The following is a 12,791-nucleotide window of genomic DNA, read 5'->3' as shown; positions in this document are numbered from 1 at the left end:
AACAGACACACAGACAATGGAACAGAATAGAGAGCCCAGATATAAAACTACATGTATATGGGAAGATAATTTTTGACAAAGGAGCCAGAAACACACAATGGAGTACAGATAGTCTCTTCAATAAATGGTGCTGGGAAAACTGGAAAGCCACATGCAAAAGAATGAAACGGGATTACAGTTTGTCCCCATGTACAAAAATTAACTCAAAATGGATGAAAGACCTAAGTGTGAGACCTGAAACAATAAATTACATAGAAGAAAGATAACACAGGTACTAAACTTATGGACCTTGGTTGTAGAGAACATTTTATGACTGTACCAAACCTAAAAAGCTTCTGCACAGCAAAAGAAACTGACAACAAAACAAAGAGGCAGCCGACCAGAGGGAGATGGTATTCACAAGCAGCTCCCACAAAGGTTTAATATCCAGCATATATAAAGAACTCATAAAACTCAACACCAAACAAACAACCCAATTAAAAATGGGCACATGACCTGAACAGACACCTCTCCCAAGAAGACATACAAATGGCCAACAGATATATGAGAAGATGTTCAACCTCACTAGCAATTAGGAGAATGCAAATCAAAACTGCAATGAGATCCCACCTCTCACCTGTTAGAGGGGCTGTTATCAGCAAGACAAGTAACAACAAGTGTTGGAGAGGCTGTGGAGAGAGGGGAACCCTCATTCACTGCTGGGGAATGTAGACTGGGACAGACACTACAGAAAACAGACTGTCGAGGCCTCAAAAAATTAAGAATAGCCCTGGCTGGTGTGGCTCACTGGTTAGAGCGCTGGCTCGCACACTTGAGGGTTGTGAGTCAAGGGTAAGCACCTGAGTTATGGGTTTGCTCCCTGCCCCAGGTTGGGGTGCATGCAGGAGGCAACCGGTCAATATCACTCTTTCTGTCTCTCTCTCTCTCTTGCTCTCTCTCCCTCCTTCCCTCCCTTCCTCTCTCCCTTCTACTCTCTCTGAAAAGCAATGGGAAAAATATCCTCAGCTGAGGATTAACAATAAATAAATAAAAAATTAAGAATAGAGCTAGCATACAACCCAGCAGTCCCTCTCCTGGGTATATGCCCCAAAAAACTCAAAAACATGTATTCTCAAAGTCATATGCACCCCTACGTTCACTGCAGCATTATTCAAGGTGGCCAAGACACGGAAACAGCCAAAGTGCCCTGCGATAGAGGCCTGGATAGAGATGTGGGAGGTGTGCACAATGGATACTACTCACCATGAGAAAGGATGGGCACTGCCATTTTCAACAACACGGATGGACCCTGAGAATATTATGCTAAGTGAGATGTCAGGCAGAAAAAGCTAAGAACCATACAATTTCACTTATGAAGGATATAAAACTGAAAATGATGGACACAAAAGGCATCGTGGTTGCCAGAGAGAAGATGATGGGGGCTGGAGGTTGAAGGGGGCCTAATATATGGTGACAGAAGATGGTCTGACTTTGGGTGGTGGGTACACAGTGCAATATACAGATCTTGTAACATAGAAAGCCACACCTGAGACCTTTATGTTCATATTGACCACTGTCACCCCAAAAAATTTAATTTTTTTTTTTTTAAAAAAGAGCAGACTAGGGAATGCCCTGAGGCAAAAGGCTGCGAACAACATACCTTGCCCTCCATAGTTATCTTTCAAGGGTAGAGGTCTCTATTTTGGGGAAGTCACATGTACTGACATGAAAATATACCGACACATAGTGTTAAGTGAAAAGAGAAAGTTGTGAAACAAAATGAATGCATGATTCCACTTACACTTTTAAAAAGTTATTGCAAAGCCTGGCTGGGTGTGGCTCAGCAGCTGAGCATCAACCTAGGATCCAAGAGATCGAGGTTCGATTCCTGGTTGGGGCACATGGGTTGTAGGCTCGAACCCCAGTCAGGGGCATGCAGGAGGCAGCCGATCAATGACAACTCTCTCATCATTAATATTTCTCTCTCTCTCTCCCTCTCCTTTCCTCTCTCTGAAATCAATAAAGATATATTTTTAAAAAGTTATTGCAAAAAGTATGTGTGTGTATATATATATATATGCACACTGAAAGGTATGAGGACTACCAGCCATGGCTATTTCTAAGAGGGTGAAGGGTATGTTTCTATACCTGTATGTGTATACATGTATGCAAACTTCACATTTTTACTCCATGAATGCCTACATTTGAATTTTAGAATACATATGCGCTTTTAAAAAACTGATTTTTTCTGGTCTCTGTGTGGTTTGGTGGCACTTATTAGCTGTTTCAGAACTTCTCTTAACTTTAAATTAAAGGAGTAAATACATATAAAGTGTTGAGTATAGAACAGTGCTTGACCCACAGCAGAACTTCCATTACTGTGAGCCATCCTGCTGCTATCCCCATGATGTGCAGACAGTACCTCTCTCATTCGGCTCCGCAGCAGAGAACGTGGCCATGAAGCCGTTCCCGGCGGTGTTGGCGTCGGAAACCATCTGCACCATCATCTTGTTGCCACTGGACACGAGGGCTCCAGGCCGGAAGGTGCCACAGAAGCGCCCAATACGCTGGCCGTTGCTGTGGCCGTTGTACACATCCACAAAGTCGTAGCGGCACAGGCTGTCACTCTCGAGGTCTATGAATCGGAAATTGAGGACCACTACTTTCCCCTTGGGAACCTGCCGAGAGAAAGGCCATCGGAAAAGTGTCATGAAAATAATGTCCGAGGTCTTCACGTTCAGCCAATTACCAGTGAGCAGATAAACGTGTATATCCAAGACAGTGCTGTTTCTTCCCTCAAACCTAAACTAAGCCAGAAAAGGTACTCCTAATAAAATATGAAAGTTTATGGTCTTTGACAAATCCCACAGTTCTCCAGGGCACTCAATGTTATTCCCAGGGAATTTATCTCAACAGAGCTTCAGAATATTGGGCCGGTCTTGTCAATTGATGCCGCTGCTCACACACTGGCATACTCAAAAACAGCAAGGCTCCCAGAGACACTGCTTGGCAGGGAAGCATTTGAATTGTCATTTTTCGCAAATAATACAATGGGACAATCTCAGGATACAGAACATTCCTAACAAGTAAAAACCAGAAGGATTATTTGGCAATTGTGCAGATGACTTATAGATAATACTTTGGGTCCTGAAAGATCCAGATCAACTGTGCACAACGTGTGATCACACTGACTTAGTAACAGCTGAATGCTCTCTTCTCACTTTGTTGCTTGTTTTCTAGGTGCCAACTTTATGTACCAGGGAGCCTGAAACGATCTCATAACTTTCTTCACCACAATTCCCCCCGTATAATTCTTATCCTGCTTCCCTCTGCTTCCTGAATAGGTAGGGGTGGAAATGGCTACAAAATCTTTTGGCAGAATTCTTACAAAAGCCCCATTTCTTTCCCACTTCACACCGCCTTTTTCAGTTCTTCATTAAAGTAGTTTAGTTATGAAGTCTCAGTCAGATTTCACCTTCTCAACTAGATGAGGTCCCCACTGACTAGCAGAAACATTTCATTCTGCAAAAACGTACAGCTGACATAGGTCAGTGATTTCAAAAACAATCCGACACAACCCACAGGCAACCCTGGTTGGTTTACACTCACTTTGGTTAACTATCACACACTCAAGGCTCAACAGATGCTCTGACATGATGTGGCTTCCCCATGTTGCTGCGTTCAGTGCCATGATTTTTTTTGTACAAGAGGACGTGTGTCAGTGCTATTTGCCTTTTGTGTTAGTGTATACCCACCCTAATGTAGGAACAGTAATGGAGGAGTCGCAGGAAGGGGAACATTTTGGCCTTGCCTTGGTTGCATTCTAGTTATCAGAAGCTTATCTTTCTTTTTCAGTCTTATTTTGTATTGGTTTCAGGTGTACAGCATAGTGGTTAGACAGTCATACACTTTACAATGTTCCTCTGGTATTTCCAGTACCCCAACTGGCCCCATACAGAGTTATCACAATATTACCGACTATATTCTCTGTGCTGGGTTGCAGGTTTGATCCATGCCCCAGTCGGGGTGCGTTCGGGAGGCAACCAATCGATGTGTCTGTCTCACATCAATGTTTCTCTCTCTCTCCCGCCTCCTCCCTCCCTTCCACTTTCTCTGAAAATCAATGGAAAAAATATCCTCAGGTGAGGATTAAAAATAAAATTAAAAAAGGTACGAGGCCTAAGAATAGGGCCCTAGGGCACTGGGCTTTCCAAATGAGGTCGAACCACAACAGAGACGGAATTAGTAAGTCGAAGGCAGCAGGAGGGTGGTGCCTAGAAGCCAAGCGAAGAGGCTGTGTCCAGGAGGACGGACTGGCCGGCTGCATCCGAGGAAGGTGAGGACAGAGCAACGACCCTGGGTTTACAACCAGAGGTCAGTGGTGACCCCGACGAAGCTGTTTTGTGGGGCAGCGGGGACAAAGCCTGAAAAGAGGAAGATCGAGGAAAAATGGAGAGGAAATGGTAATGATAAATATAGACAAACCTTCCAAGGAGTTTTGCTGGAAGGATAACCAGAGTAAGATGGGAGTTATCTGAGGGGGTGTGAGGTGAGGATAGGATTTTACAATGGGCTATATTAAAGCATATTTGCATTGAGTGGGAATAATTCTGTAGAGAGGGCAAAACTGATGAAGTAGGAGGGAGGGAGAATTGCTGGAGAAACGTCGCTGAGGGAGCATGGGGAGATGTGAGCGAAGGCGCAGGTGCGGGAGGCAGCCTTAGAGCGGGGCTCAGAGGGCAGCCCGTGGGCGGAGGGAAGGCAGGTGCCTGCAGGTTCGTAGCTGAGGCTCGAGGGCATGTGAAACTTTTCTTCTGGTTTCTCTCTTTTCCATAGTGAATGGAAAACAAGGTCCCAGCAGCAAGAGTGGACATGAGGGCAGCTGTGGGAGTTTGAGGACAGGGAGAAGGCTGCCATGCCCCAGGCGGCTCCCTGGGTGGGGGTGCAGGGCGGGAAGAGGCGGATTTCAGCAGTGGTAGGTAGGCTGGGGCCAGGGAGGAGGGGTGCTTGCTAGGTAAGGGCTATGGAAGAAGAGAGGGCTGGGAGAGCTGGGGATGCAGGCAGGGGGTGACCATAAAAGGGAGCATGGAATTCAAGCTGGGTAAGGACAGTAACCACCTCAGCCTTGGTGGAGGAAGGATGGTGACAATGCCAAGTGGGTGGCTGAGGAATGACGGAGGACAAGCTCGTTGCAAGAGAAGAGGTTAAGGACTCAAAAGAACCACCCACACAGACGCTGAATTGGCTACAAATCAGACGAGGGGGACGCTGGGGACAGTGGCAGTGAGCCGGAGGGAAAATGTGCGAGTGAGGAAGACTTTCTCAGGGTCTTCCGATGACCGCAACAGGAGGGCCTCGGGTGGGCAGTCTTGTTTCGTCGCTAAGTTCTCAGTTCTCTGACACTAAGAAAATTCTGTTAATTCGTTCCCGTAGCCTGGCTGTTGACACGCATACAGGCCTTGGATACTCATCCCTACTGGAGTAAATCTCTCCTTCTCAAAAGTTCTTTACTTGGTCCCACTGCAATGAAAAGTTGAAGCTTCTCTGAGATAGACACAGTGTTGACACTAGAAACTGGGTTACATCGTTGTGATTTTGAGCGCATGATGATCCCAATAAGCCTGGCAAGAGCTCTTGGGAAAGAAGCACACAAAGGAGACCTGTACGAGCCGCGGGTCTGCTGTAGCCCGCACTGAGGCCAGAGAGCTTCCCCAGCAGGTGAGACGCACACCGCAGCGAGCGTGCCACCGTCCCAGCGAGCGTGCCACTGTCCCGGGGTGGCTGCCGTGCACATGGTGTGAGGAGCGAAGGCCGCCCGTGCCATGCACAGTGAACTTTGCTGAGTCCCTGGGCAGTCACCCTAAACGACTTTAGAAAGCATACTCTCTGAAGCTGACCTTTCTACTTGAAGAATCTACAGTCTGTATCCTTGGTTTTTGTTAGGAATATTTTGAAAATACAGAAACACACAATATAACAAACACCTGGGCACCAACCCTCCAGAATTGATTATTGTTAACATTTTGGTAACATTTTTAAGTCCTCTTTAATAAAATTAAACCTTTCAGATGAAATGAGGTTGCTTTTGTGCTTGTTCCAGGCCCCCTTTCTCCCTCGATTCTCAGAAGCAACCACTGTCACAAATTTAGTGGTTTCCTTCGTATCATTCAAAATACTTTTCTATACATGCCCTGGCCGGGTGGCTCAGTGGGTTGGAGCATCGTCCCATACACCAAAAGGTTGTGGGTTTGATTCCCAGTCAAGGCACAAACCTAGGTTTTGGGTTCGATCCTGGGTTGGGGCAAGTGTGGGAGGCAACCAGTCAATGTTTCTCTCCCCCTCCCCTCCTCGCTCTCTAAAATCAATGAACACGTCCTCGGATGAGGGCGACAAGAAAACACTTTTATATACACGTATGTTTTATCCACTCAAAGAATACTGTGTCTTTGTGTCTGTTTTAAAAGTGAATGAAGGCGAGATAAGGCCATACATGTCACTGTACAACCTGGGCATCCTTGAGTTTTCAAGTGAGGGAGAGAAGGGGGACAAATAAAGATAAAAACAAACACACGGGGCCTTCACAAGCCCTTCCTTCTGCTGAGAACACATTCCCAGTCCTGCCCTCCCCTCGCTCAAGCTTAGGGTCTCAGTTTCAACGTCATGTCTTCCTGGAGGCATTCCCAGACCCCTCTGCCCCTTCCTAAGATGGGCTCAGCTAGGCGGGCAGCCTGCCCCTCGAGTCTGAGCAGGGGATGGCTCAACCCACTCACTCAGTTCATTTCTCCTAAAAGATAGAGCTCTAGGAGGCCAGGATCCCTCTGCCTCATTCACAGTTGCATCCCCAGCCTCTGGACAGTGCCCAGAGTGGCCTCAAGGTACATCACAAAGATCTGTGAAGTGCATGAATCCATCCAGAGCTACATGGAGAACCAGCTTCTTTGCACAAATCCTGGATGAGGCAGTTCTCGGTGGCTCCACTGCTTGTGGCTCTAATAGCTCTTAGCCCGGTGGGGCAGCAGAGCTCCAAAGGCCACTCCTTTCTAAGCCATTCCTTACAAAATGGAAGATACAGATCTTTTGAGAAACTTTATATTTCAAATAGCCTGTAAATGCTAACACTTAATGCAGAAACTCAATCAAGAAGCTTTTGGTGGCCATTAGACAAAGCTACTGTTTGTGAGATTATACTGACCAGGGGACTCATTATCTGCCTGTAGAAAAACAATTCTATGCTCATTTTTGTTATTGTTTTGTTTTTGTTTTTATCAACAGCTGAGTCCTGGGTGAGCCAAAGCCTAGTGCTGCAACAGCAACCTCAGCTCACCCCACGGCCCCTGGGAGGTCCCTATTGTCACAGGCTGACCTGCCAAGTTTCTTGATGTCAGTGCCCAGTGCCGAGCTGCTGCCAGAGAATGAACAGGGAGCTGCGTTTTAGGCTGATGGCTTGTGTTTTCAGGATACTATGAGCACGAGGCCAGCTTCTTACATGTGGAGATCTCTGCAGAAGTGGTAACGCCCCTTGGTGTCTGCAGTTTCTTCTCCCTAACACATCATTTACTAATTTGTGTGAAAAAATGTTTTATAGCCTATCTGATTGTTTTCGGAGCCATTGTTTTAATCTTCTAAGATTTCCTTTTCCACAAGAAGATGTTTGGGAAAGTGAGCGTGTTCTAAAATGCAGGGTACATTTTATTTACACAAAGTTCACCTCACATATACCCCAAAATAGAATCCAGAAAAAATTACGCACAAATACACATTTGGCTACATTTCAAGAGGGGGATAAATTCAAAGGTTATAAGGTCTTATTCACATACATTTAAATATTCCTTTTTTAAAAAAGGGAATCTTATAAGTGCTTGGAAAATAAAACATTCTGATTAGCGGGAGCACTGTGATGTTTTGCAGTTTTGTTTTGTTTTGTTGTGGGGATTTCCCACCTCTATACCCTCTACAGGCCCCCAGTGTCTAGAGGGAGGGAGGAAACCTCCAAGTAGCTGAGCCCAGCCTAGAGGCACCGGTGGAGACTGGGCCACACGGCCTGCTGAAAACTCTCCCAAACTCCCCCGCGGGCCTGGAATAAACCCTCCCTCACAAGCCTGGGTAGTGTGTATCGGTGCCACGTGCTTTTATAAGTGCTTTACACATATTATTTGGTTTTATCCCCTACAAACAACCTTATGAAGTTGATATTAGCCTGGTTTTAGTTTGCAAGGGAGGAAACGAAAGAGTTTACTCTCTTACAGAGAGAGTAAGGCCCTGCATGACTGGGCCCCTGACCATCTCTCAAACTGTATCCTTCCATCTCATACAAAAACTTGGCTGATTAAGAGACTCTCCAACCTGGTTTTCTACCTCAGGGCCTTTGCACAGTCTGATCCCTCTGCTTGGCTAATCTACTCCCTGACATTCACTTGTCTGCTTCTACCCCATCTCTTAGGTCTCAGCTCAAGCGTCAACTTTCCCGAGAGGCCTACCCTGAGCCCTTCTGCTGGGGTAGGTCACAGGACCATGTTATTTCTTCGGAGATTATTTATCACCCATCTCTCCACCAGGACAAAGCTCCAGAGACCAGAGCTTGTGCATAGCTAGTCCAATGCCTGCCTGTTACAGGAGTCCAAAAGTAGTTATTGAATAAATCACTGGGATCTGTATTTAAAAAACTAGTGCAGGCCACACCTCCTAATACTAGCACATACATTTATATAACAATGAAAACCCACAGGCACAAGGCAAGCAGCATTAGCTCCCGACGGGAAGGAAGAAATAGCTCAGGGGGTTTAATGACTTACCTAAAGCCACCTGGCAAGTCAGCGGCAGGCCCAGGCCTCCTGACTTCTCCCCCGTGTTTTCCACGGCCCAACTACGGCAGGGGCTGAGGCAGTGCTCACCAACGCCGTGTCCCCTTTCCCAGGCACACGGGAAGCGGACCTTACCTAGCCTCCCTTTTCATGTGACTGAGTCCTGGTCAGCAGACTGTGGGGAGCAGGGAATGTGCCCACCTCCAGGCCTGGCCGATGAGTGTTCCGTGTAGTCCTTTTGGAGCTCTCTGTGCTCTGAGGACGGGACTCAGTGGAGGTTGCAGGAGACAGCAGAACTACACAGGGGCTGCTGCTCAAGGGACAGCTGCCCAGGACAGCCACCAACTGCACGGCATGTAACGTGAGCAAGAAGTCACTGCTGATGTGTGGCACCGATATTCGGGGGTGTTGGTTTTGCGCTCTGTGTTAATTATCCTGATTAACAAAGGGATAGTGACACTCACAGTAACCCTTACCCAGCAGCTCTGAGACAGGCAACTGTAGAGAGACTGTCCTTGTGTCTGGAGCTTCTAAGTTCTACATGAATCCGAAGTGCAATGTGGCCACCAAAAAATACACAATCTCAGGATGTGTGAACAACAAGAGCAACAAACCATTTGCAGCAATCACTCAAGTGAGAATATGCAGTGTCCCCGAGGCACACGCTGTAATTTCGATGGTCCATGCAACAGTATGACAGGAACCTCCAGCACCTATCTCAGGACCTGGACAGGTCAGGCCACACCAAGACTGTGCGAAGGCACCAACGTTTGTCTAAACACCCGCCCCAAGTACCTGGCTTTGTTATAATCTGTCTGCATATATAGGGTTATAATTTTTTAAAAGTAAGGATATTCATTTCCTTTTCTCACTTGTGTTTCATGTGGAAGATTGTAGATAGCTCATGGAAATTAAAGCTAGCCAATTTCTTCTCACCTTCAAGAAATGGAACAAAGTACTTAAGTCATTTTTGGATATACTTTCCATTCCTCAGAAGTGGTCACATAAGCTAATGGAGCATAGGATAAACAAGACTGGGGGAGACTCTGGGAGAAAGAGCCGCTGTGCACGTCGTCACATAAGGCTCGAGGAAGACAGGCACCAACGCCAGGGAGGCTTCGTCAGCTAGCTGGGGCTGCTGTGCCACACGGCACCCGTGTTTTCTTCTTAATGACATGTGATAGGATTTTTGGAAAGTTTTCATAGGATAGAGCTGATGTCTATGCAATGATCTAAGAAAAATTCTGAAATGACATTTTCAAGAAAACACTTTCGCAATCTGTAATCTCATCTGGGAAATCTGTGATGGATCAGAAACACAAAATTATATTTTTTTAGGAATGAAACAAAAAGCCCTTCCCTTCTGGGATAAGAGAAATCACAGTAAGGTAATAAACACATTTAAAACAGAGCAAATGCAAATGTGAGCAGCCAGAGTTCTCAAGACACAGGGTCTACATGTAGCATTAGGTCGCTACAAGAGAACTAAAATTGTTTTTAATCCCAATTTTTATATATAAAAAAATAATGTCCATAGTTTATAATCTAAAGTAGCAGCAGCAAACTGTAATGGAAGATAACCACCCTGCCCCTCCTTCAATCCCAATGCCCTCTTCTCAGAGGCAACCAGTTTTATTCCTTCAACTGTTTTGTTTGAAATTTACCTCCTTGTTTCTTAATAACATGCTTGTGCTACTACTTCCTGATTTACCCCTTTACAATTCTATCTCTTTGCTTACTATTACTGTACCCATTCTTCCATCAGAATTCTGGTTATATCAGTATCAGGATTTCCACTACCATGACCACATACATAGTACCCTCTACTGAGCTAAGCTGTTACATTTTATGCACATTTTTTCCCCCTAGGGCTAAAAGTTGCCTTAAGTTTTCTTAGTTTTCTATGTACCTGTCACTAAAAGCCCTCTCAGTAAGGAGCAGACATGGTGCCCTGTCACTTCCATCCTGGAGCCCTCCACACTGCTGTCCTCTACTAGTCTGGGCTACTCTCCAGGCTGCTGCACAGCTGCTGGGCTGGGACTTGCTTCACCACAACTCAGGAATCCCCCAGGGCTCCTTTATCTTCTTGTTGCTTGCTTCATTCCCTCATTTTGCTGGAGCTCATCCTTTTGTAGCTTTAGTACAAAGGGTGCACAGAGATACAAGGTTTAAGATCTTGCATGTCTAAAAACAGCTTTATTCCATGCATACATTAGTCTGCCAGTTTCGGCAGGGTACAGAATTGTAGCTGTAAAATCACACTTGTAAAGGCACTGTCCCATGGCCTTTAACTGTCCCATGGCCTTCTAACACCTTGTTCTTTTCCATATGATTTCCCCTCCAGAAGCTTGTTGGATTTTGAACAAAGATGCACCCTGGTGTTTGTCTTTGTCCACTGATTGTACTGAATATTATTTCTTTGGTAATTCCTTTCTTTCCATATTCTCTGTTCTTTTTCTAGAACTCTCATTAGACAGATGGAGACGTCCTGGATATATCTTCTACCTTTCTCATCTTTGCTCTCAAGTATTTTATCTCTTCTCCTGTTCTAATTCCTGAGCATATTCTTCAAGTTTATCTTCCAGCATTTCTATTATTTCTATATCAAGTTATTAATTTCCAAGAGTGTCTTATCTTGTTAGCAACCTGTTTTTATTTTATGTACACAATATATTTTCTTACCTCTCTGACAGTAATGATCATTTTGAAGTCTTTTTCTGCATTCTTTCTGTTTCCTTGTAGTACACCGCAGTATGCAGGCTTTCCAGGACATGCCCCTCTTCCCTGTCTGGCCTTAGCTTCCACTGCCTTCCTCGGGTCACCCTTTTTTTGCTGTTCCCAGTGCATGCCAGGCATGTAAAGCTCCCCGAGGGCAGGAATCCCTGTCTGCCTGGTACATAGTGGGTGCTCAGTAAATATCTGTTGCATGAGTCCAATAAAATAATTTCATGACTTCCCATGCCAGGGTCCTTCTTGTGGCATCCACAATGGGCGCTCCATCTTTTGTCTTCATCACAGCTCACAAAACAACAGGGAGTAGGGAAAAGTCAAGCCTTTCCTTGCATGCTGTGCAATATGAGTTACCACGCCTGCTTCCTCATGGGTGTGCTCACAGGCGCAAGTATAAAAATCACCATTCAGCTGGAGCCACATAGCATCAACAGGGTGACAACTTTACTATTAATTCATCCTCACAAAATGTGAAGAATTTCCCCCCAAATTATGTTGTTTTCTTCAAAAGATTTATGGCCTAAATGAAATGGAATACCTATAACTTAAAGATAATACTTAATGTGATAATGCTAGTTCGCCAAACAGGTCTACCAACGTCAGAATTATAATCTAATCTAATCTAGATTATTCAGCCTCATGCGACTTTTTCCCCCCAAGTTCTTCATATTCTTCTTTTTCCTTTTTATTGACTTTATTGAGGTGACACTTGCAAACAAAATTATACAGGTATCAGGAGCACAATTCTACAACACACCATCTGTGCACTGTGCTGTGTGTTCAAGCCTCCTTCTACCACCATTTACCCTCTATCCTCCTCCACCTCCCAGCCCTCCACCCCCAGCAATCACCATAAAAACCATGTCTGTGAGTTTTTTCTTTTTTGCTCAATATCTCAACCCCCCAACACCCCCCACCCCCAGCTGTTTCCCTGCTCTCTACCTATGAGTCTGTCTTTATTTTGCTTGTTAGTTCATTAGATTCCACATATGACTGAAATCATGAGGTATTTGTCTTTCTCTGACTGGCTCATTTCACTTAGCATAATGTTCCCCAGGTCCATCCATGCTGTCGCAAAGGGTAAGATTTTATAAGCATTTGTTGGTTCTAAAAAAATTAATATTTTTCCTAAAGTTAATTAACTTAATATACTCTCTTAGTTTATACTGTTTATCTAACTGTTTGAAAGTTCCAATCAAATAGTTTTATACATAAAGTTAATAGCTTTCAAGTCCAGCAGGAATGCGCAGCATTGTACAACTGCATATGCAAGAAGAGCAA

At 45.1% G+C, this 12,791-nt stretch overlaps 1 protein-coding gene across 1 annotated transcript in view; it reads right to left on the bottom strand.

The window, feature by feature from the left end:
- The window catches only part of PCOLCE2 (procollagen C-endopeptidase enhancer 2), a 64,496-nt gene that overhangs the window by 33,670 nt on the left and 18,035 nt on the right, over positions 1-12,791 (bottom strand). Inside the window, exon 3 of the mRNA XM_081137960.1 lies at positions 2,402-2,657. Coding sequence (XP_080994086.1) covers positions 2,402-2,657 — 256 coding nt within the window. The remainder of the gene's footprint in view (positions 1-2,401; positions 2,658-12,791) is intronic.

This window comes from Miniopterus schreibersii (assembly GCF_964146895.1).
Source record: "Miniopterus schreibersii genome assembly, chromosome: 5".
NCBI classification, from domain to species: Eukaryota; Metazoa; Chordata; class Mammalia; order Chiroptera; family Miniopteridae; genus Miniopterus; species Miniopterus schreibersii.
This window is presented reverse-complemented; position numbering and strand designations above follow the sequence as displayed.